We start from the raw sequence: 25,769 nt of genomic DNA on the forward strand, positions 1-25,769 counted from the left end.
CCTGTATTTCACTTGAGCAGCTTGAAATGGCTTGCACTATTGCTGCTGAACTGCTTAATGTCCATATCTGGGTTCACATCCATTTCTTCTGTAAGCAGACTCGTAAGCAGTGCCAAAATTCTTCACACAATGCAACATTGGTATTGTCATGTAATGTGAAGGATGGAGACACTCCAACCAAAGCACTGTAGAAGGAGGAGAGGTAGAGGCTGTACTTCATACAGGCCGTACGGTATCAGTCGTACACACTCCAACTCGTGAGTACCTCATCGTGGTTTGTCGTTTGTGTTCCTACTGTCCACCTCAGGCTGGCATATTGTGTGATGTGGTGATAGCCATCGATGGGTTTGAATTCCGTGCACACCGTGCCGTGCTCGCTGCAGCCAGTCGTATGTTCGAATTGCTGTTTGGTCAGCGTGGAGGGTCCACTCGCTACACACTCGACTTCCTGTCTCCAAGGACATTCTCTCAGGTCTTTTTTATTTTTGTATCCACCAACAAATTTTGTGTCTTCAAGGTTGAATAATTGTCTAGCTCTAACATCTGTTGTCTTTTATTCCACGTCTTCTTGTTTATTACCAGGTTTTGGAATACGCATATACTGCAGCCCTCGACATTTGTCCGCAAGATTTAGATGACTTGTTGTATGCGGCAGACATCCTGGATATGGCTTTCTTGGAAGAGCAGTGCCTGAAACTTTTGGAAGCACTACAGAGAGCCGGCGAGCCAGGAATGAGAGAGTCGAAGAACCAAGGAATGGAAACTGTGGAGTTGAAATGTGACGAACTCGATACAACTGATGCAAAGAGCCAGAATCCGGGTGATAATGGGGGCTGCAGTGAGGAGTTGGAGTCGAGGGATTTGAGCTTCCAAGGACAGGAAGTAAGAGGGTTGAGGAACCAGGGAGTGGGCGATGAGTTGACAGGTCATGAGATGAGAGACGAAGCTCCTGAGGAAGATCACGTCGGGGACGGGGAGCTGTGCGTGAATGAAGAAGGAGACCAGGGAATCGGATTAAGCCCGCGCCGACTCGCTGTGGACTCGCTAATGAGTCTTCGGAATGGTGGCTTTGGACGCGTGGTGAGTCAATACTGTCATTTGATTTATTTGTCGATACAACCAGAGATTACATTTACCGTTAATGATCTGTAACTTGAGCCAGTTTAACCTCCCTGTGAAACTATGAAGGAAATTCATTTTTCTTTTGACGCTTCTCCCATTTGTATCATTCTTTCAATTGAATGGTCGCTGCACTGTGGAATCATTAGGGATGTACAGGATCTCAGCTCCTGCACATCTTTACCTGCTAAGTTAATCAATAACTTGCTAGTATGTACCAGGTATGTAGAAAGTTTTTTAAATATTCGAGATTTCTCAAAAGACGTTCGTCAGCCCAGAAGATTCACCCACCCCCCTTCTCACCCCCGCAAATTATTTTCCAACGATGTTTCCGTCCTGTGCTTTGGACCCACAGCTTCCTGCAGCTCCTGTCACAGAAGACGAGAGTGGAAAGGGATGCTGGGGAATTGGAGAGCAAGGAGCGGAGGGTGGGTATGCACACTGGGACTTGGAACTCGAACCCGGGACTCCTACCCGTCACAGTGTAATTACGAGTACCCGGGTTGGCTGGGGGGCTGGGGGAAACGATGGGATTGGAGGAGGTGAAGTTGTACAGGAGAACGAAGGTCCAAGAGCAAGTGAGGAGCAAGCAAAAAACTATGGAGCGGAACTTTCCTGTCCTCCAGATGTGGCGTCCATTGTGGAGATTGACAGTGAACAGGTGGGAACACAGATTCAGAAGTGCTTTTCAATGCTTTATCAGTTAGTAACACTATCGATTGTTATTACCTCCTCCACCAAGGGTGGATGGAGGTTATGTTTTCACCCCTGTCTGTCTGTGAAGAAGATGTCTCCAAAAGTTGTGGACGGATTCGGACGAAGTTTGGCAGAGATGTAGCGTATGTGACAAGGACGAAATGATTAGATTTTGGTGAAGATCCGGATTCGGCTACTATAATTTTAAAGTGATTCTTCACCATTGGGAGATGGGGCCAAAAACGATAAATAGCAGGATATCTCAAAAAGTTATGGACAGATTTGGACAAAAGTTGGTGGAGAGGTTGGGTGTGTGACGAGGAAGAATCTATTCAATTTTTGTGAAGATCCGGATCCAGACAGGCGAGTATAATGTTTTAAGTTATTCTTCACCATTGGGAGATAGGGCCAAAAACGATACATAGCATGATCTCTCAAAAAGTCGTGGACGGATTTGGATGAAACTTGGTGGACCAGTTGGGTGTGTGACAAAGACGAATCAATTGGATTTTAGTGAAGATTTGAATGGTAGATTCAGATATGAGAGTTATTAGCGCTGAGGAAGCGCCTCTAGCGAATGACTTCCAGCCAGTGTAACGCGAATTCCTGTCACAGGAATTCTGAGATCATATAAGTGTGACGTGGCAGTTCCTGATTGGTTCGTGTTGGGGAACCCCTTCTCGCTGCCGACGTGACGTAAATTCGCGCACGCGCACTGGTGAAGCGCGATTGTCATATTCTTCATTATTATTATTTTTGTATACAAGATCGAGGCTCGAACCATGATCGAGGCTCGAAATTCCATGCCCGAACCTCAGCGCAATCCAAGAGGATTCACTTGTTTAATTTTGAAGTGATTCTTCAACATTGAGAGATCGCACGAAAAGCGATATACAACAACAGGCATTTTAAGGCCATTTTCCCTGCAAGAGTGGGGGTTAGCCTTGCGGTCCCCATGACAATCTTCTCCATTTTGCCCTATTTTCTGCATCTCCCCTTGTTAACCCCCTTGCCCGCATTTCTTCTTTGACCATCTTTAGCCAAGTCTTTCTCGGTCTTCCCCGTCCTCTACTTCCTTCTACATTCATTTCCATCACTCTTCTCAACCAGTCCCTTTCATCCTTCCTCAACACATGACCAAACCATCTCAACCTGTTCCTCTTCACAGCATCAATCACAGGCTCTATTCCCATCATCTTTCGCAATTCATTGTTTGTCTTCCTCTCTCTCAACGATACTCCGCACATCCACCGAACCATTCACATTTCCACCCTTTCCAGCCTTCGTTGCTGCTCTACGTTCATTACCCATGTCTCGCTCCCATAAATCATAACGCTTCTCACACATGCAGCATACACCTTTCCCTTCAAGTTCAACGACACTCCCCTCCTCATCAGCACGCCACTCACTTCCCGAAACTTCTTCCATGCACATCTCACTCGAGCAACCGTTGCCGAGTCTGATCCACCTTCTCCATTCAGCATGTCTCCTAGGTAACAAAATGTTTTCACACCTTCCTTCACTCCATCTCCAAGATCCAACTCAACATTTCCTCCATCTGCAGCTCCCTCTGTGCACACCTTACACTTGAATGTAGCTGCCCTGATGCACTCCCACCTTCACCTCAAACTCACCACTGTTCCCATCCTTTGTCCTTACAGCTGTGCACGCTCTTTTGTACATTGCCATCACTACTCTGATCAACCATTCCTCCACTCCTAACTTCCTCAATGCCCATGTCACTACTTCACGTGGAACCCGATCGAATGCTTTCTCCAGATCAACAAACCCAAGAAACAACTTCTTCCTCTTCTCCATGTACTTCTCCTGCAACTGCCTCACAATAAAAAGCGCGTCTGTCATTCCTCTTCCTGGCATAAATCCAAACTGCATTTCGTCAATCTTCACTTTCTTCCTTATCCTCCTCTCCAACACCCTTTCCAATACCTTCATTCCATGCTCCAATAACTTTATCGCTCGATACGAGCCACAGTCCAGAGGGTCACCTTTCCCCTTGTATAGAGGGACGAGGGTACTCAGTTCCCAATCCACTGGAATGCGGCCTTCTTTCACCACCAGGTTGCAGATCTCTGTCATTCTCTTCACACCCCAACTTCCTGCTGCCTTCAACATATCTCCCACAACTCCCGTCGGCCCTCCCGCTTTTCTACTCTTCATTGCTTTTATCGCTTCCTCAACTTCCTTCTCGGTTATCTTCTCTGCCGGTCCTAAAACTGGGTTACTCTCTATGTTGCCATCCCATTCATTCTCTGCATTCAACAGTATTTCCAGAAATGTCTTCCATCTTCCTTTAATTCCATCTGGGTCCACAACGCGAAAAGCGATATATAACTTGATATTAAATAAAAGTTACGGACGAGTTATGTCGAAACTGTGGACGATTGGTTAGGTGACAAGAACAAGCCGATTAGATTTTGGTTCAGGTCCAAATCCAGATCCGGCCTATCAGTGGGATACAAAACATAAACTAGAACGGCACTCAGCAGAGAGCATACCTCTGCCTGGTTGACCATATCACTCAATGGTGAAAAATCACTTAAATTCTACTAGCTGGATCCGGATCTAGATCTTCACCAAAATTGAATCGAATCTCCCTCGTCACACACAACCTGTGCAACAAGTTTCGTCCAAATTCGTCCACAACTTTTTGAGATATCCTGCTATGTATCGTTTTGGGCCCTATCTACGGATGGTGAAGAATCACTTTAAAAAAAAAAAAATTCTCATATCCGAATCCATATTCAGATCTTCACCAAAATCGAATCGATTCTTCCTCATCACACACACAACCTGTCCAACAAGTTTCGTCCAAATCCATCCATAACTTTTTGTGATATCGTTTTATATATCGTTTTTGGCCCTATCTCCCAATGGTGAAGAATCACTTTAAAAATTCTAGTAGCCGAATCCGGATCCGGATCTTCACCAAAATCTAATCATTTCGTCATTGTCACATACGCTACATCTCTGCCAAATTTCGTCCAAATCCGTCCACAACTTTTTGAGATATTTTGTTCACAAACAAACAGACAGACAGGGGTGAAAACATAACCTCCATCCATCTTTGATGGCAGAGGTAACTAGTCAGCCTGGCGGAGGTATGCTATCTACCGAGGGCCCTTCTAGTTACCACTGTATCTCCTCGCTTGTTATTTCCCCGAACAACTTGATTTCAATTGAATGCTAAATTTTGAACACGAATCGGAAAACGAACTTGTACTTTAGTAGAACATCGGCTCTGAATTCATCCCGATTGCGCATGCGCAGAGTAGCGAGAAAATTATTTTACTGTCTGTCTGTCTGGCTGTGAAACAAAATTGCAAATCATTCTAAACAGGAAACTTAATGTTTGTATGACGTCATAAAGGACACAAACAACAGGCACGAATAACTATGTAACTGTAACTGTTAAATAATGTGGTGCAAAAGACACCGCATCAACAGCGGTAAATTCCAGTGTGTTTTTTTTGTTGTTGTTTTTCTACAACCTTTAAAATTTAACTTTATTTCAATTGAATTATATACTTGAACACTGTGGAACACTTTCAAAACCCTTCCATTTGGCAGTACTTGGAGAAATATTACGGCGTTTCGCGTCATCATGACCAATAAAATTTGCCACTTGCAGACCTTGCCCATGCCCTTGTTTCTGAAGACTGCCTGCGATAAGGTGTTCTATTAACTCTCTGGTTGTTAGTGTACCACTTGTTATTATCACTGTATCAGTGGGTGGCACTGTAGGTTGTTATTGGCGCTTAATACCACTGTATCTTCTCTCCAGCTAATGTCATGTTCATTTCCCTCACTGCCCTGTCCTCGGCATTTGGTGGGAAGTTGATCGAGGGAGAAGAGATGCAGCTGGACATCGGGACGAGGGTGAAACAGGAGGTGGATGAGGGGAGGGCGTGTGACATTTGCTTCACCTCGTTCCCAGATGAACAAAGTTTGTGGACGCACAGGTACGATGTCCCTAGGTTCACATTACTGTACATCACACAGGAATTAGTGGAATATGCAAGGCTGGCAGGATATTCTCAAAGTATTTGTACTCCCCTCTGAGCTGCCCAGCCTAGGTTCAAATCTCGACCTCGCTCTAAACTATCATCCTGGTGTTTCGCTGGCAGGGCGATTCATCAGTGTGCGCACTATCCCTCGGATGGACGTTAAACTGGACGTTCCATCTGCCGGCATTAGTTGGTGGACGTTAAAGATCCAACGGTGTCATTCGCAAAGAGGAGGCGAGCTATCGCCGGCATCATTAACAAATTACAAATTCCTGCTCTAACCTTCAGGGGGCACTGCATCAGCGGCGCAGCCTTGCCCCCGGCAAATGATGTTACACACCTCCATGTGCTGCACTTGAAATAATAATAATAATAAGAAAACGAGCTCGAATATCCCTTTGATGAACTGTATTTTATGTGTATTGGCCTCGCCGATGCGAAGAATGAAGCACAAAGTTTTGGTGGAGAGTACTTATCCTTGCCAGCCTTTTCACTTTGACATCAACCCAAAGGTTGCTCAGGATTCTTTCCATCTTCATTGACTGGTACGTGTATTATTGAGACAAGTGGGATAATACTTGTACCGGTAGTTAAATGGTTTTACATTCTCGTATTCTACTGACAGTCATTAACACACTCCATTGGAAGTCTTTGACTGGCCTACATGACATCACCGGAAGCCCAAAGTTCAGACTGTACGCCAAGTACAAAGTGCAGACTTTCCCTGGTGCTCGATGGAAAGCACTCGATCAGCTCGTTCATTAGGACGTGTCTAAAACTCATCGGGACTTCTATGTTAGGCCATTCTGTTGTGTGCCACGCATGTCCGAGCTATCGATGTGTGACGCGTGTTTGGATGGCAAATCGTTCTCAACGAATCGGAGCGGCAATTGGAATGTAAGGTGTGGAAATTATATTTGATGTTGGGTTGCAGCACAACATCATTTTCTCGATCATACTTGTGCTGCACATGTTTGCGGGGTTATTTGTTGTTGTTGTTGTTGTTGTTGTTGTTGAGAGTACATTACATTGAGCCATGGAGAATAATAATACATTGACGTATGTTTTTTGCATCACCCTGACAGGAAGTTGCATGCTGTAAACAGGAAGTTGTGTGACATTGACAAGAAGTCACTTGGTGGTGTCAGGGACTACATTTGCGACCTCTGTGGGAAGCACTTCTTGGACAGCTTGCGGCTTCGGATGCACCAACTCTCTCATTCAGGTTTTATTTGCTCACCCAACGGTCATTCTCCTATTCTTTTTGATCTCTGTGTTGTATCAATAGATGTTTCATCCCACTGCTGTCCCCAACATCCCTCCTTCCCGTCAACTACATTTTGTGTAAAGTTGATTTTCCTCGAACTATAAAACAATAAATCTGCCAACATGTATGTATGAGAATACTTTTTCATCAGATAGTAAATGCCATCCAATGTGAATTTACATTGAGCAACAATTGTACATAATATCAATAAGAGAAAAACATAAAAACAAAATTTGGGTAAAAAGTCAAAACTATAAAATACAGATTTTGCTTTGTTTTTCCATTGCCTGTCACATTTTGTGCCGGGTTACGCCGACCCCAGCTGAGTCAGAGTTAGGCGGGGAGAGGACATCAGGGGGAGTGATTGTGAAGAGTGGGTGGAAAGAGAGTTATGAGTTTTCAATGAGGGGATTCGAGTGAAGAAATTGGAGTGAGTTGGGGCATGGAGGCCATGGGGGGAGCAGGGGGTAGAGTGGAACAGTGGCCGAGGTTGGACATGGAAGGGTGGCCAAGTGCTGGAGTGAAACAGAGCTTTTGGAACGGGAAATGACATCAGAGCTGGCCGCACCCTCTGTTTACCATTCGCACGCAAGATGCCACTACCAGATGTTGAACCACATTCTGCCCTCTGTACTACTATCTCACACAAACATATCTTAGTGTTACACAGAGAATAAACTTCATCCCATATTTGTTGTTCATTTAGGCTTCAAACATGTCCAAGCTTCTGACCCACAGTGTTGGGAGACCTGTTGTGAACTAACAATACTTATCATGATCAAACCGACCCCTGTCCTCACCACACCTCCTCGGTTTTCCACCCTTTACTTCACTCTTCATCAACATGCTTTTACAAAGTCCTCGCCATGTTTTGTACGCATTATTATATTCCTCACCCCCATGCTGTTAATGCTGATATAAATAACAAATGATTACTGCTTCGTTAACTCCATTGCTTTTATTGCTCAGTTCAATTATTCTCTCATTCTGCTTCCCTTCACTCCCTCTTCTATCCCTATTTTCATTTTCTCTCTCCCATGGCATTCGTTATTTGCTTTCAGTGTACTGCCAAGTATTCCTTATGGGCAAACCACCCTCATTGTGTCCTTACCTTGTCCAACTCTCCTGACTGTTTCTCTCCTTGTTGGTCGATCAACATGGTTGTCCCCCAATTCCAGACGGAGGGCACGTCCTGAGCTGTGAGCAGTGTGGATGCCTCTTTGGGAAGGAGTCTAGTTTGGAGAAGCATCGAGAAATCCACCAGGGTAACCAATTTAATCCGAGTGAAATCTCGTGTGTCCAAAACCCCTCATTTGGCAGCCTTCCTGTGACCAATGTAAACTCACATGTGAACACGCTCGGCCTGATATTGGAGCTATCTTTGAATCGCATTATTCATTCCTTTACGAGTACTCATATTAACCGTCCGTTGGACTGAGCAAGTCCTTTCAAGTCTACCGAAACAGTACTTTTTTAGTACTTTTCTTTTTGGTATGCCCATTTCGAAGAAACATTTCGCTACTTCTCACTTTTTAAGAATACGCATTCGTATTTGTGATGTGAGACGCTTCTGTGAGAGCTTGCATGTGAATCGAGCAAATCAAGACAAAGAATGATGGAAGTTAAATGGGCATGGTGAGACATCCACAGATGACTGTAACTGAGACAACAAATGGGAGAGTTTGAAAATGCACATATACGGTGCATTCAGAAAGTATTCAGACCCCTTCACTTTTTGCACATTTTGTTATGTTGCAGCCTCATGCTGAAATCGTTTGAATTCATTTTTCCCTCATCAATCTACACTCAATACCCCATAATGACAAAGAGAAAACAGGATTTTAGAAAGTTTTGCAAATTTATTAAAAAGAAAAAACTGAAAGATCACATAGATATAAGTATTCAGACCCTTTGCTATGACACTTGAAATTTAGCTCAGGTGCCTCCCATTTCTCTTGATCATCTTTGAGATGTTTCCACACCTTGACTGGAGTCCACCTGTGGTAAATTCAGTTGATTGGACATGATTGGGAAAGGCACACACCTGTCCATATTAGGTCTCACAGCTGACAATGCATATCAGAGCAAAAACCAAGCCATGAGGTCGAAGGAACTGTCTGCAGAGCTCAGAGACAGGATTGTGTCGTGGCACAGATCTGGGGAAGCCTACAAAAAAAATCTCTGCTGCATTGAAGGTTCCCAAGAGCACTGTGGCCTCCATAATTCTTAAATGGAAGAAGTTTGGAACAACCAGGACTCTTCCTAGAGATGGCCGCCCGGCCAAACTGAGCAATCGGGGGAGAAGGGCCTTGGTAATAGAGGTGACTATTATATATATGTATATATATATATATGTGTGTTTTATATATTTATTTATATATATATATATATATATATATATATATATATATATATATATATATATATATATATATATATATATATATATATACATACGGTGAAACCTTGACTTACGAGTTTAATTCGTTCTGTGACCGAGCTCGTAACTCAATTTGCTCGTTTCTCAAATTAAATTTCCCCATTAAAATGAATTGAAATGCTATTAATCTGTTCCAGCCCCCCAAAAACCACACCAATTTTTTTTGAAATATATATATATAAATATCTCGTGCTTTATATTTCACCTGTATGCAGCATACAAGTTGGCAGGATGGCCTGGACTGGAGGTACGCACACTTGACTCTAAACTGTCCAGCCTGGGTTTGAATCCCGACCCAGCTATAACCTGTCATGTCGGTGTTTCACAGGCAGGGTGATTCATCAATGTGTGTACCGCTAAACTGGGCGCCCCGTTTGCGTCCCATTAGTTGTTGGTCTGTTGGATGTTAAGGATCTCACCGTGTCTTCCACAAAGAGAAGGCGAGCTATCGCCGGCACTCTGAACAAGTTGTGGCCTGGCATGCTCTTCTCCTCTGCCGTTATATACGTCCTCCTCGGCATCTTTTTCCAGAAGAGCCCTGTCTCATCACAGTTGAAGATTTGCTGGGGGATGTATCCTTCGGCTTCTATCAGTTCGGCAAAAGTTATAATAAAATCTTCAGCTGCCTTCACATCCGAGCTTGCTGCCTCACCATGCCTGACGACGGAGTGAATGCCGGTCCTCTTCTTAAAATTATCAAACCATCCCCGACTGGCTTTGAATGACTCTTCCGATGCCTCGTCCGTTGATGTTCCCGCCGTCTGCTGCACCAAATCCCCGTAAATGTCTCGTGCCTTCTCACAGATGATGCTCTCGGTCACGGTATCTCCTGCGAGCTGCTTCTCCGTCAACCACACAAACAACAACTTCTCCATCTCTTCATGGACAGAGGTCCGGAGCTTTGAAATAATCTTAACGCCCTTGGCTGGCGTTATAGCCTTTATCGACTCCTGCTTCAAAATCGTACATATCGTAGAAGTACTACGATCGTACTGCCTCGCCAAGTCGACAACACGCACACCTCGCTCATGTTTTTCGACGATTACGTGTTTTATATCCAAGCTCGCTCGCTCGCTCGTAACTCAGATCTCGGCTCGCATCACAAAGCAAAAAAAATCGACCGAGCGACGGCTCGTATCTCGGAAAACTCGTAAGTTGGTGCACTCGTAAGTCAAGGTTTCACTGTGTGTGTATATATATATATATATATATATATATATATATATATATATATATATATATATATATATATATATATACATATATACACATATATACACATATATACACATATATATTGTTGCGAATATGGAATTTGGCCTCCATATCCGCTTGTAAATATTCCCCTATTTCCCCAATACTCCCCAACTATCCCCAATCCCCCATTCCCTAGTCCCATTGTCTGTAAACAACAATCAGTAGAGCCGACCTTCCCCTTATTCCCCCATTAAATGTCGTGCCCAGGTCCACCGCACCACACGTAGACAACTTTCGGACATCTTGCTAGTTATTCTTAGTCTATGTCAGTTAAGGCCTCGTTTCCATTAATTATGACTCTTCGTTGCACCAGAATGTGATTATATGGCATCAGTAGTGAGTTTAGGACCTTTCCCATACCTCCTTCCATCTTCTTCCCCAACAATTACAACAACAACAGAGGAGATGGCGGCGGCGCGGGGGAGGATGCGTCCTCACACCGGCTCGATTAGCGCCATTGACCACGCGCTCCACGGGGTTACCACGGAGGGGCTGGCTGTCAGCTCCTCCTCAAGGGCGGAGCCTGGTAACCCCCCGCACCCAATCAGAAGGGCGGACCGATTCCATCTGGGGCGGCGCTAACGAGCCGAGGGCGTGTCACTCCCCGCCGGATATACGCGGCCCCGCGCCGGATGTGACGTGAGATGCGCCCCCAGCTGGAGAAAGAGGTACCTGCGAGCGCTGAGTCAGATGCGCCCCGCCTGAGAAAGAACGTTGCCTGCGATCGCTGAGAGGAAGAGAACCCGCCTGTGAAAGAACGTTACCTCCGAGCGCTGTGACCTCCCCGCATCTTTGGACCGGACCGAACCGTGTGGATTCTGCCCCGAGCCCAGGCGCACCTGGAGCCACCGATACCTGCCTTTCCCTGCCATCAACCCCCGTGTGAGTCAGCCGTTGTCCCGTTTATCTGTCGTCTGTCCGGGGTCAATATAAGAGTGTGTCTAAGTGCCTGTCTTCCTGTGATATACCTCTAGCCCCTGTAATCTAACCTTTCCGTACGAATATAATTGAGAATCGAAACATTGGTGTCTGTCATTATAATCCAGCCGGGTGTCTTCTTTTTCCTTTATTGATCCAGCGTAGCGCGGCTCCGTCAACGTCGAGTATAATCGGGTAATTTGTGCGGACACGACGGCCATTCCGCTCGGCCCACCTTAACATCAAAGTCGTGTCTGTAACAATATATATATATATATATATATTTATATATATATATATATATATATATATATATATATATATATATATATATATATATATATATATATATATATATATATATATATATATATATGTGTATATGTATATATATGTATATATATTGTTGCGAATATGGAATTTGGCCTCCATATCCGCTTGTAAATATTCCCCTATTTTCTCCAATACTCCCCAACTTTCCCCAATCCCCCATTCCCTAGTCCCATTGCATGTAAATAACAATCAGTAGAGCCGACCTTCCCCTTATTCCCCCATTAAATGTCGTGCCCAGGTCCACCGCACCACACGTAGACAACTTTCGGACATCTTCCTAGTTATTCTTAATCTATGTCAGTTAAGGCCTCGTTTCCATTAATTATGACTCTTCGTTGCACCAGAATGTGATTATATGGCATCAGTAGTGAGTTTAGGACCTTTCCCATACCTCCTCCCATCTTCTTCCCCAAACAACAACTACAACAATTACAACTACAACTACGACTACAACAACAGAGGGGCGGGGAGTGTGCGTCCTCACACCGGCTCGGTTACCCGCCATGACCATGCGCTCCACGGCGTTACCCCGAAGGGGCTGGCTGTCAGCTCCTCGTCAGGGGCGGAGCCAGTAACCCCCCCACGCACCCAATGAGAAGCAACGTGCCGATTCCATCTGGGGCGGAGCTAACGAGCCGAGGGCGTGTCACTCCCCGCCGGATATACGCGGTCCCGCGCCGGACGTGACGACAGATGCGCCTCAGCTTGGAGAGAGAAGCCACCGCCACCCCCAGCGCGACGATACCTCCCCGCATCTTTGGACCGGACCGGACCGTACTGTACCCTGCCCCGAGCCCAGGAGGACCTGGAGCCATCGATACCCGCTTTCCTGTCATCAACCCCCGTGTGAGTCAGCCGTTGTCCCGTTTGTCTGTCGTCTGTCCGGGGTTAATATAAGAGTGTGTCTAAGTGCCTGTCTTTCTGTGATTATACCTCTAGCCCCTGTAATCTGACCTTTCCGTACGAATATAATCTCCTCCGGAGGTCTTGAGAATTGAAACATTGGTGTCGTATTGTGTTATTGTAATCCAGCCGGGTGTCTTCTTTTTCTTATTGAGCCAGCATCGCGCGACTAGTCAACGTTCGGGCACAATCGGGTAACTTGTGCAGACGTGGTCATACCATAAAACCGCTCGGTAAATAACATCCAAGCCACGTCTGTAACAATATGTATATATATATATATATTGTTGTGGATATGAGGACTGTATATTTTTTGATTGTGTGCTGTACTATTGTGATTATTGTTTATTCTGTGCCTCCTGCCTCCGGAGCTGTGTAAAGACCAAAAGGGCGTCCCATAGTCCACAAGCATACACGTCAGCCAAGTAATAGAATATACCTGTTGATAGTTATCTCTTATTCTGTGTTTTAGGGTAAGGCTGTGTCTCCCATTAATTGAAGTACTCCATTGCACCAGTGAAAGAGATAGATTCCCTTCCATTCCCATCACCAATTACCTCCGATCCAATTGCCGCCATTGGCCACGAGGCAGGGTTGGGGAAGAAAGGCGTGTCTCCACCTCGTCATAGAGGGGGAGGAGTGAACCAGCCCCGCTCGACCAACCATGAGCCAGGGGTTTGGCTACAGAGGGCGGAGGAAGAGCGGTCGGGGAGGTTCGCAAAGGTTGAGGGGCGGGGGCCTATATAACCCAAGGCAGGGGTGTGGCCAAAGGAGATGAGTTTTTACCGGCAGACACAAGGGAGCCCAAGCCGTGGAGAGGAGTCAGAGAGATTAGCTTTTACAAGAGACTGGAAGAGTTGAGCTTTTACCAGAGACAAGACGGTTGAGCTTTCACAGAGAAGAGAGAACCCGTCACACCAAGGCTCCACCAAGCTCCGTGTTGGCTCCACCAAGCTCCGTGTTGGCTCCACCAAGCTCCGCATTGGCTCCACCAAGCGTTCAGCTCCACCAAGCTCCGCGTTGGCTCCACCAAGCGTTCAGCTCCACCAAGCTCCGTGTTGGCTCCACCAAGCTCCGTGTTGGCTCCACCAAGCTCCGTGTTGGCTCCACCAAGCGTTCACCTCCAGCCATCCACCTTCTGCCATTCCTGGCATTCCCCGCGTGAGTCAGTGTTCTGTTTGTTCTGTCCTGGGTTAATTAAGTCTGTAGGTAAGCTAATCATTTTCACTGTGTCACCTGCGTCTCATGTGCCTGTAAATAAACGTGACTGCTTTCTTTTTGCTTATGTGTGTAAATAGTAAATAAATTTAGTAGTATTTCCAACCTTTTTGTCTTCGTTTTCCTCTTTGCATTGCGTCGTTTTCGTCTTTTCCCTCATTGAGCAGCTGGGGTGCGATACGGCCAAAGTCTGGGTGAATCGGGTGAGTTTTGTTAGGTCGCGGTCTTACACCACCGCTCGGTCTATAACATCTAACCGTGATCTGTAACAATTGGTGTCTGGGAGTGGGATTCGAGGCCCGACCAAATTTAAAAAAAAAAAAACGAATAGAGGAAAAAAAAAAAAATTTGGTCAAAATTTGGAGCGGCCAAAATTTGTTTTGTTTTATAAAACCCGAATTTTGAAATCGCGCCATGGCTGTTCAAGGCGACGGGATGCCGGTGGGAGAGATAGACGGGGTAGAATCGACCCAGGACTTAGGAAAAAAAATGGTGGAGGAGAGTAAAGAAGGTGTGGTTGAGGGTGTATCAGGTGCACAAAATGGCGGCCTCGCGCACGTGGTTGAGGGGGCAGCTGCGGCCGCACCCTTTGTACTACCAACGGTGGTCCAAATGCAAGCCTTCATGGCGCAATTCGCCGAGATGCTGAGAATAGACGGGGAGAAATTGAGTAAGGAAATGGAGGCTCACAGTGAGCGGTTGAGTAACCAAATTGAAGCAACAACGAACGGAATGAGGGCCGATAGAGAGGCAAGGGAGCAGAGGGACAGAGACCGCAAGTTGGGCGAAAGGGTCCCAGGGGTGCACGAGGAGGTAACGCGAGTCGAAAAGCGCTGGTTGAGCGAAGCGGAGAAAAGCACGGGTACAATGACGGGGGTAGAAATCGCGACACGGGGTTTGGGAAAGCCGGCGACCGCTGAGGTAGAGGAGGGTGTTTTATTAAAGCCAACGGTCGCCGAGGTTAATAAAGAAAAAGCAGTAGCGGGAATTAAAATTGAAGAGATGACGGAGGTAGCCCGAGAATTGCAGGGAGAAATGGATTATGTACAAAGTCCCTGCTCACATCACGATGCTGTGCTTAACCCGAATGGAAGTTTGCAGGTTCGCGTGGAGAAAAGGATCCCCCAGGTGAGTCGTGCTGTTGTGTATTGTGCGGGGAGATTTTGTAAATGGATGTTTAGCGACAAAAGAATTGTCGCGCGATTGGGATCGATATGGCACCCGGGCGTTGGTGAAGGGTCCCGTGTGAGTGGAAATGGCACGCGTGGGAGGAAAAAGTGTGCGTCGGCGAGTGGGTGTGTTATAAAGTGTGGGAGTGAAACCGAGTGCGAGCGAGAATGCACGTCGGTGTGTACGGGGTGTGACACAGGGAGTGAGAGCAATACGGAGTGCACGCCCATGGTGAGTGTTACGGAGGACGTAACGGAGGAGAGGTGTGGACCGAAGTGTGCGCAAGAGGTGTGGTGTGTAACAGAGAGAGCGTTGGTGGAATGTACGGACGGCGTTGGAACGCCAGGTTTTGTGAGGGTGAAAGGGGTAGCGTATGCTTGTAAGCATGCAAGTAAAGCGTCGACGGTAACCAGGGTAGTGGTTAGGGCGACGGATAGCCGATGCGAGCACTCGGGGCGTGGGGTGCTTTGTTGGGTGCGAGGCCCGGCGCGGATCGATGCTGCGTCGCTTCTCTTCGAAGCGTCGTTGCCGATTCGGGCTTGGCCCCGCCCCGCACGGTCGAGTCCGGGCTTTGTCGGGCGAGGCGACCGGTCCGGTTCAAGGGCGAGTGGGAGGAGGCGGAACGGTGCCCCCTCGTGGGGACGGGGTTCCGACCGGGGGAGATTGAGCCATCGGGCCCGGGACCGCAAGGTGCCGCGCCGAGATGGTGCGTGGAGTCTCGGTCCAACCAAACCACCTCCCTTGAACCGAAAGCCGGACGGATTCAACCTGCAGGCAACCAAACCACCCGAATTCATTGCTCGGCTTTACGAAGCCGAGTTTAATGATGTCATGACGCACCGAGGCTAGGATATAGCGGACTGTGATGATGGTGATCGTGATAGTGATAGTGTTTTGGACCCAAAATTAGAGAAAAACAAAATTTGATGATTGGCAAAGGATTGGCAGTAATGATTGGCAGATGATGAGTAGTGATTGGCAAATTTTTGATTGGTTGGAATTGGGTAAGCAAAATTGATAGTGAGAGACCCCCGATGTGGTGGGATGGCAAATCCACCATCCCTCACAGTGGGGCAAAGGAGCACTAGATTATGGGGTGTATGGCAGTGAAAACTAGCCAGGGGAGGGCTTGGATAATTGTAGGGATCTAGCGAAGATGACATTAGGTGACGTTAAGTTTAGTTAGTGACTGATACCTGTAGTGGGGACGCAGGTAGATTAGTGTGGATTATAATGACGTGGGAGCGCAATAGTTTAAAGGGACGACTGGGAAGCGCAAGTTTCAGAGGGGAGTAGTTAGCTGAGATGATGCCGTGTGTGTGAGGATTGAACAGGTGAGAATGGAACAGGTGTGATTGCACAGGTGTGCAACTGAACAGGTGTGTGGAGCAGTGTATGAGTGAGTAGTGGTGATTGTGTGTTGTGTTGACCAACTGGTCCAGGAAGAGGAGGAGGGTGCAGGTGGCACCAGGTAGGATTGCACAGGTGTGCAACGACAGGTGAATGAAAGACAGGTGTATGGAATAAATGGTATGGAGTATTGGAATGGATGGTCGTGGAGTGAGTATGGTGGAAATTGTGGAGTGGAGTGGATGGTGCGAAGGTGTGAATGGGGGAAGAGTGGACCCCCATCACGGATACCCGGGGCGGGTAGTGCAAGTGTTAGGTCGAGGGTATAGGTAAATTGTGGTTGGATATTGGCATCTGTGGTGCGAGGTGAAAGAATGGTATTTGGATGGGTGCATTAGTGTCGTGGAAATGGCTGGGCGTGTAGCCTGTTAGTGTGTGTAGTTGGTTGGGCACTCCACCACTGTGAGGATGTCGGCCAGGTGAGGCCGCAGGTGGGCTCTGGGAGCCGGTAGTTGTGAGTGGGTGCCTGAGGATCCCGGGTGTGGATCGGGCAGCCCAGTGCCAGAGAGGGCACCGAGTGGGGAGAGCGCCAGAGGGCCTTCCCCAGGTAGTTAGGTTAGGGTAAGGAGCAGGTAAGCTCGGAGGCAACTGCAGTGGTGGGGGTGTGCAGGTGGGTAGACCTGCTGGGAGAGTTACACGTCGCAGCCCAGAAATTGTGCGAGGGCACCGAGAGATGAATCGGGGGAGTGAGACCCCAAATTGAAAAGCACCACAGTTTGGCCAATGGGAATTGGTTTTTAGAACCCATAGTGTAAGAGGGCCAATGGTTTGGCCGGAGAAAGACCCCGGGTAGTGTAAAGTGTGTTAAAATCATTTAGAGGATAGTTAGGATGAAGGATCTCCTCGCACCATCTGCATCCACTCACCTGAGGTGACAGGTACTCCGCACCATGCCATGTTTTGATTATTTTTTATGATGCAAATGTTTGGATTGTGAGACGCATCATGACGTGGGTGTGACATTGTGCGTAATTCCATCTCTCCCTCCTTATGAGGATTGATGATGAATTGGTGATGGCAAATTTTGAAGTAGAGGGATTGTGGAGACGAATTTGGTATAGGGGAAATATGGGGAAGACGTGACAGTAGTGACGAATTTGTAAATGTGTAGATTTTTGTACATATGGGGTAAGGGCAAGGGTAGTGTAGGTGACAGGGGGGTGACGTACGGTAGGGACGAGCTTTCTCACTTCGCCCTCCGTACGCATTTCGCCTTGCATTGCCTTATTGATGTGTACCCTTGTGACCTTACCCCTCGCTCAATTGTCTTTCCCCTTTTGTCTCCCACATGACCTGTGCGCCGTTGGGCGCCGAGGGGAGCGTGCGTGGGTCGGCCATTGTGCGCCCGAAATTCCCAGAACCAGCTGTCTGCATCGATGCACCACATTATGGACCACATGTCTGTGGCCGAGCACCACCTATGGACCCCATGGGTTGGGGCATGGCCCCTCTGCTGGAACCGGCCATGAGGGCCCGAAATCTTGCTGGCGGACCTTGGCCACAGGGCACCGATGCCCCACAGGTGAACCACACATAGTCGGCCCTGTGGGCCATAAATAAAGCAAATAATAAGGACACATTGGGCACACTTTATTGAAAATAGGCCGCCAGTAAGCAAAGCAAAAGAATGACAACATCTGGAAGAACAAATAATAATCACCAGCAGAGGGAGCCGAAGAGCAAGAGACACCTGCAGGGTTAGGGGTTGTTGAATTTATTTTATTGATGAACAGTGGTGACTGCACTGATTGGTGCTTGAGGGTGTGTTGGTGCGTTATAGGTGCTTTCATGGTGCATTGATGCAGAGCAGACTGTCTCCCCCCCAGAAAGAACAATTACAGGTCCTGGGTTAGTTTTGTAAATAAAAGTAGCGTCAATTGTAGATAATGCTCCCCACCGTCAGTGTATAGTTTGAAGACCATTCCGCAATTCGGTTAACTGTGGGCGTAAGTCTGTTAGGCAGGGTGCAATGGAGCAGCGGGACACATTTATTTATGTTTTAAAACTGTCGCACTCAGGGTCAGGTTAAAAGTAGAGGGAACTACACCTACGTGTCACACTAAATAAAAGTTGTAGGCCCGGGACGTGCCTAAGAGGAGGAGGGTGCAGTGTTGTGGATATGAGGACTGTATATTTTTTGATTGTGTGCTGTACTATTGTGATTATTGTTTATTCTGTGCCTCCTGCCTCCGGAGCTGTGTAAAGACCAAAAGGGCGTCCCATAGTCCACAAGCATACACGTCAGCCAAGTAATAGAATATACCTGTTGATAGTTATCTCTTATTCTGTGTTTTAGGGTAAGGCTGTGTCTCCCATTAATTGAAGTACTCCATTGCACCAGTGAAAGAGATAGATTCCCTTCCATTCCCATCACCAATTACCTCCGATCCAATTGCCGCCATTGGCCACGAGGCAGGGTTGGGGAAGAAAGGCGTGTCTCCACCTCGTCATAGAGGGGGAGGAGTGAACCAGCCCCGCTCGACCAACCATGAGCCAGGGGTTTGGCTACAGAGGGCGGAGGAAGAGCGGTCGGGGAGGTTCGCAAAGGTTGAGGGGCGGGGGCCTATATAACCCAAGGCAGGGGTGTGGCCAAAGGAGATGAGTTTTTACCGGCAGACACAAGGGAGCCCAAGCCGTGGAGAGGAGTCAGAGAGATTCGCTTTTACAAGAGACTGGAAGAGTTGAGCTTTTACCAGAGACAAGACGGTTGAGCTTTCACAGAGAAGAGAGAACCCGTCACACCAAGGCTCCACCAAGCTCCGTGTTGGCTCCACCAAGCTCCGTGTTGGCTCCACCAAGCTCCGCGTTGGCTCCACCAAGCGTTCAGCTCCACCAAGCTCCGCGTTGGCTCCACCAAGCATTCAGCTCCACCAAGCTCCGTGTTGGCTCCACCAAGCTCCGTGTTGGCTCCACCAAGCTCCGTGTTGGCTCCACCAAGCATTCACCTCCAGCCATCCACCTTCTGCCATTCCTGGCATTCCCCGCGTGAGTCAGTGTTCTGTTTGTTCTGTCCTGGGTTAATTAAGTCTGTAGGTAAGCTAATCATTTTCACTGTGTCACCTGCGTCTCATGTGCCTGTAAATAAACGTGACTGCTTTCTTTTTGCTTATGTGTGTAAATAGTAAATAAATTTAGTAGTATTTCCAACCTTTTTGTCTTCGTTTTCCTCTTTGCATTGCGTCGTTTTCGTCTTTTCCCTCATTGAGCAGCTGGGGTGCGATACGGCCAAAGTCTGGGTGAATCGGGTGAGTTTTGTTAGGTCGCGGTCTTACACCACCGCTCGGTCTATAACATCTAACCGCGACCTGTAACAATATGTATATATATGTGTATATGTATATATATGTATATATATGTATATATGTGTATATATATATATATATATATATATATATATATATATATATATATATATATATATATATACATATATATATATATGTATATTTATATATATATACAGACTTGGCATTTAATATGGAATATTTTTTTTGTGGGGGTGAACTTACTTTTCAAGATGTCTTAAAACCAAAAGTTCATTGGAATTATGTTGAAATTATTCTAGATTTTGTTTATGTGACCTTTAAAAGAAACAAAAACCACATTTGACATTTCAAAACAAATAAATTGATCCTTGAAAGTGATGTAAACTGATATCGAACTCAATTCATGGACAGTACTGTGTTAAACTTCTGTACGCTTTCCAGAAGTATCTCTTTATTTTGCGCATTAGCCAAAAAATTTTTAAACAAAAACAAAAGTTAAATTACGACTGGGATTACGGACTAAAATTACAGTTCAATACTTCGTGAAACCCCCACGAGCATTCAGGAGAGCACGTACACGTTGAGGCATGCTGTTCACGAGATTTGCCAAGGTTTGGACAGGAATCGCTTGCCATGCAGTGACAATAGCCTGCTGCAATTCATGCACAGAGGTCGGCTGCTGGTCCAATTGGTCGATTTGACGCGTTAATTCTGCCCACAAGTTCTCTATCGGATTCATATCCGGGGACATGGAAGGCCACTCCATATGCTCTACACCATGGTCAGCAAGAAAGTGTTGGATCATGTGAGCACGATGAGGCCGTGCATTGTCATCTTGGAAGACAAAGTTTCCCCGAAAGGCTGCACGAGCAAATGGAAGCAATGTTTCTTCCAGAATGGCCCTGTACTTGAACTGGTTCAGGTTTCCATTCAGAACAACCAGGTCAGTTTTGCCCCCTGCATGAAAAGCAGCCCAAACGGTCACCCCACCACCTCCAGCTTGGACTCTTGGCACTATACAATCTTTGTTGTAGGCTTCATGCACTTGTCTGCGCACTCGGACGCGGCCATCTTGACAATAGACCAGAAATCCAGACTCGTCACTGAAGATCACGTGATTCCAGTGTCCTGGCTGCGATTGACGGTGCTCTCTGGCCCACTGCAATCGGCGCTGGCGGTGTTGTCTGGTCAGGCGTGGCTTTCTCAGGGGACGCCTGGCACGATAGCCTGCTTGAACCAGTCGTTGGTTGACTAGCCTTCTAGATACAGGCACATTTGTCAGTTGCTGCCACTCAGCCCTAAGCCGATTAGCTGACTTGGTGCGGCCATTGCGGACTAACCGGTGCAGCTGGCGATCATCCCTCCTTGTGGTTCTGCGGGGACTTCCTGGCCTCGGTATTGGAGTAGGGACACCCCTCTGAGAATTTCGTTTCAGGATCTTTGACACCTGACCTTGAGTGATGCCATACTGCCGAGCAATAGCATGCTGTTTCATGCCGTAATTTCGTAAAGCCACCACTCCATGACAAACAGCATTGTCAAGTTGACGGACCATCTCCAGAGGAAGCGGCAATAACTTTTGGAGACGTGCAGCAGTTGTTTTACACTAATACAGAACGCAACAACCCTTGTATGCCCGACTGTGAAGCCAATCATCAAATGCACCTGTCCGTACATTTTGCCACGCCACCTGTGATATAATCTTGTTGTTGACTTCTTGCTGCGACAGACAATCAGTGACATGGTTCTTTTAACAAATAAATCACCAAAGTGTAAAAGAAACTCACCAGATTGATATACTGAGTTAAGAAAGTAAACGCAAGTCAAGAAGAAAAAAAAATTCCATATTAAATGCCAAGTCTGTATATGTATATTTATATATACTGTATATATATATATATGTATGCGTATATATAACATTTACAGATAAACAAAACAGGTGAAAACAGAGCGTAATGAAACTCTGCAAATGTAATTAACATTAGGGGGATGCATGAAATATGTAATGAGGTTCTGGATTTGACCCACAGGTTCATGCCCCATGGGGTGTGGACTGGGGGTTAGAGGGGTCAAAACGGATTTTTTTATTTAACTCAAAATTGATATTGGGTCATTCCTGGTGGAACCTTTTGCCCTCTTTTAACTTTGTATTAGGTGGAGAAGTGTGGATATGAGTCTTAGATCTTAGATCAATGCTAAAACATAAAAATTTTTAATATTAACTTGTATTGATTATTGTACCCAGCCCCTCTACCCAACCCACTGCCATCCACTCCTATCTGCACAAGCCCATGCCTCATCCCACACCCCTACTTGCATACATAATAATTAGAAGGCCTCCAACAGAATAAGAAATGAGGTGGGAACAGGGGCGTATCTACGGAAAATAGCGCCTATGGCAAGCACTGAAATTGCGCCCCTGTCCAAACATCTGACATCTGAAATATCTTTTAGATAACTTTACCATAAAATCAGCTCAAAAATACAAGTCAAGCTCGTTAATCTTTTAATTAACAAATGATGGCACTACATGAAAATTACAACTGCACCTTCCTTGCTTTCACTGATGCAAATTGGCTTATGATGTGCTCAAAGTCAGTTTTTTCAGTTTCTTCTCTTTCTACACTCAGCAGAGCAAGATCACAGAGTCTGCCTTGACCCATGGAGGCTCTCAAATACGAAAGTATTAGTTTTAACTTGCTGAATGATCTCTCACAGCTGGTGATGGAAACTGCGATGGTTAGCATTATCTGAATAGCAATGCGAAGATTGGGGAAGACGCTCTCATCTCCATACTGAACAATTAATTAGAGAAGCTCTTCAGGTCTTGATATTTTCATGTTGGCCCGACTTGATAGCAACATTCTGAAATCCAAAATTTCTTCATATAGCTGCTGTCCATCAACATCAGAGCTGTACAATTCGCCCAAATTTTCACACTTCTTCTTTAGGTCGTTACTGTCGGCGCCGTAACACAGTCCCTCGACATCGAGAAGGAACCCAAACTTGGCGTCAGTGTCGTGCAAACGAGCGAACCTTTCATCCATTTCTCTGTGAAGATGGTCGAGTGTTCCCTTCATGCCTTTCCATTTCCTCCTTGGCTGTTAACCCAGCGTCTCTCGAGTTCTCATCAGCCATTCGTTTCTTTCGTCTCTGACGTCTTTCAACTTCAATATTCCATTCTTGACAGAGACCGAGTCCTTCTTCGAGTGACTCACTGACCAACACTTCTCTTTCATCATCAAAATGATCTCGGAGGGCTTTCAAATCCAGGGCAGCATCATGGAAGTTCATGCTAAGATCCTGCAGCCTCTTTTGAATACGGTCAATGCGAATGAGTACTTTGTGCCAAAATCCTAGCAAAGTCAGAAAATCATAACTCAACATGCGGTTATACAGCTGCCTTGCGTCACTTCTTGTTTCACTGGTCTCGTTTTCATTGTCTATCATGTCCTGGAGAACTTGAAGTATCTCCTCAAGGTACTTGTTGATGGGCTTCACTGCTTCTGTCCTTGCACTCCACCTGGTTTCGGACTCCAACCACAGGCACGGCGTTTTTGACTTTTTCCCAGCGCTGTGTTGAACGAGAGAAGAACACTTAGAGAGCTTTGATGGTTCAAAAAAACGTGACCATCATTGTATCCTGCTTGGCTGCATGTACACCCACCAAGTTGAGTGAGTGATTGTTGCAATTCACAAACACTGCCAGGTTGTTTTGCTCACTTATTCTTTGATGAACACCACTTCTGTGTCCAGCCATCACAGCAGCGTTGTCATAGCATTGTGACCGACAATCTTGTAGCTCCATTTTGTCCTTCTCTAGCTGTTTCAAGATGTCTTCAACCAAGCTCTCAGCATCCTTCTGGCTTGTCTGGATAAAACCAAGGAAGGACTCTCTAACACGGACCGTTTTCCTCTCAAAATCATCTTCCACGTACCTCACTACTTCTGACATCTGCTCACGGTGTGCCTGATCAGGAGTCGAGTCGAACATGAGACCATAGTACTTGGCTTTACGAATGCTTCTTAGTAAACTCTGGTGAACAGTGGATGCCATCATGTGGATGAATACATTCTGGACACCCGGTGAAAGATAAGACGTGGATCCAGGATGACTTTCCACACGAGTGAGGTGTTCTTTCATGACCGGGTCAAAGATGGCTTGTAGTTTCAGTAAGCCAAGGAAATTTCCCACATTTGAGTCATCGTCCAGCTGAAGTGACTCCCTGTGTCCTCGCAAAACCAGGTTCTGAGTCGCAAGGAATTTTATGCAGTGAAGGATTCTCGTCAAGATATCACGCCACTTCTGCTTTTCCTTCTCAATCTGTGACTGAAGTTCCGCGTCAATAACTCCTCTGTTTTCAGCTAAATTTCTTTCCACTGTGTGAAGCACTCCCGATGATGATCTTCGCATTTTCATGAACACTAATCCTTTCAGGTGCTTTCCACTGGTTGAATCCACTTTCCTGCTCCAATGAGGATTGATGGTCTGACCAGGAACGGGAATAGAGAAGACAACAGATACAAAATGCAGACTTTTTAGAAGGGGAATAGACCAGCCATGAGCGAGTCACTTCCTCACCACGACCATTTCCCAATTTCCTCTTGAACCAAGTTTTGTCCATTGAGCGGTTATTTGTTGGTAGGAAAGGCCCCTCACTGTTCTGGAAATACTTCGAACCCAGCTTTATTATTTCTGTTCTCAACGCGTCAGGCAGAATTGCTTTTCCAGTATCCTTGTTGAACTTCAGAAGTCCAATGTCATGCTGTTCAATCACTTCTGATATGACAGTTCGAGGCTCTTCGACACCATCCAGTTCACTAGGTTCAGTGTCGTCAGGTTCAATCTCGTCAGGTAAAATCTCGTCAATAAACTCAACATCACCACCACCACCATCGTCTTCCCCTCCTGTCATGTCCACTTTCTCTCTGGCAGCGTCACTTTTAATCTCGTCATACTCGGATTTATCTGACTTGACTTCCTCCTCGGCTTGTGACGCATTTGTACTTGATCCACCTTCGGATTCTAACACACTTGTAGCAGGTGCAGGGGTCTCCATGAAACATGTCGAACAACTTGTTCCGGGCTTTTCAAAGAAGGGCATGAATAACTTGCTCGACTTCTTGGCTTCCTCCGTCTCCAACTTTCGTTTCTTCTTCCGTCCTTCAGCTCCACTTTCCTTCTTCGTGAAGAACCGTTTCATGGTCTTCTTACACAATACTCTGAAATAAGGAAATGGCACTTTTAATAAGAACATTAAATTTCACAGATTTTGCACAAAATTCTAGACTACCTCCCTAGTTTGCGCAGGAGAATGGTCTTACTGCCAGTTGGCACTGAGCAGTGGTATTGTGAGGTATCTGGTCATGTAGCTCCCAGCACTATTTTTACCTAATAATTTATATAAGTGGTTTAACAATCTCGCCATCCCAGTGCTTCTCACCCATGATAATCAAAGACAGATCATACATCTGAAGAAAATTCTTTTTTCACTATCCGAGGATGGCTTGTCTGACTTTAATAGAAACTGCTCAGTGACGCCCCCCTTCAAGTGGTGCACAGGGCACGTGCCATACCTGCCATACCTTAGGTACGCCACCGGGTAAGAAACTAGATCACTGAAAATTAAGTGCCTGGCAAGATGTTCATGGCCTCGTGACCGGACAGGGAGGGTTAATGGAAGATGAAAAAGATTAAGTCATAGCTCTACCTGTGCCATAGCTCACCCACTGGGAAGGATGTGAAG

The 25,769-nt window shown here is 46.3% G+C and overlaps 1 protein-coding gene across 2 annotated transcripts in view; it reads left to right on the plus strand.

Annotated features, from left to right (window-relative positions):
• LOC137439505 (zinc finger and BTB domain-containing protein 16-A) overlaps nt 1-25,769 on the plus strand; it is a 51,307-nt gene that overhangs the window by 7,744 nt on the left and 17,794 nt on the right. Inside the window, exons 3-8 of one of the 2 annotated variants that reach the window (XM_068135305.2) lie at nt 308-472; nt 583-1,080; nt 1,475-1,780; nt 5,671-5,795; nt 6,926-7,065; nt 8,286-8,372. In XM_068135305.2, coding sequence (XP_067991406.2) covers nt 308-472; nt 583-1,080; nt 1,475-1,780; nt 5,671-5,795; nt 6,926-7,065; nt 8,286-8,372 — 1,321 coding nt within the window. The remainder of the gene's footprint in view (nt 1-307; nt 473-582; nt 1,081-1,474; nt 1,781-5,670; nt 5,796-6,925; nt 7,066-8,285; nt 8,373-25,769) is intronic. The other variant, XM_068135306.2, reaches the window with a different exon arrangement.

The sequence above is a fragment of the Myxine glutinosa genome, chromosome 14, assembly GCF_964187855.1.
Source record: "Myxine glutinosa chromosome 14, kmMyxGlut1.1, whole genome shotgun sequence".
In the NCBI taxonomy this organism is placed as follows: Eukaryota; Metazoa; Chordata; class Myxini; order Myxiniformes; family Myxinidae; genus Myxine; species Myxine glutinosa.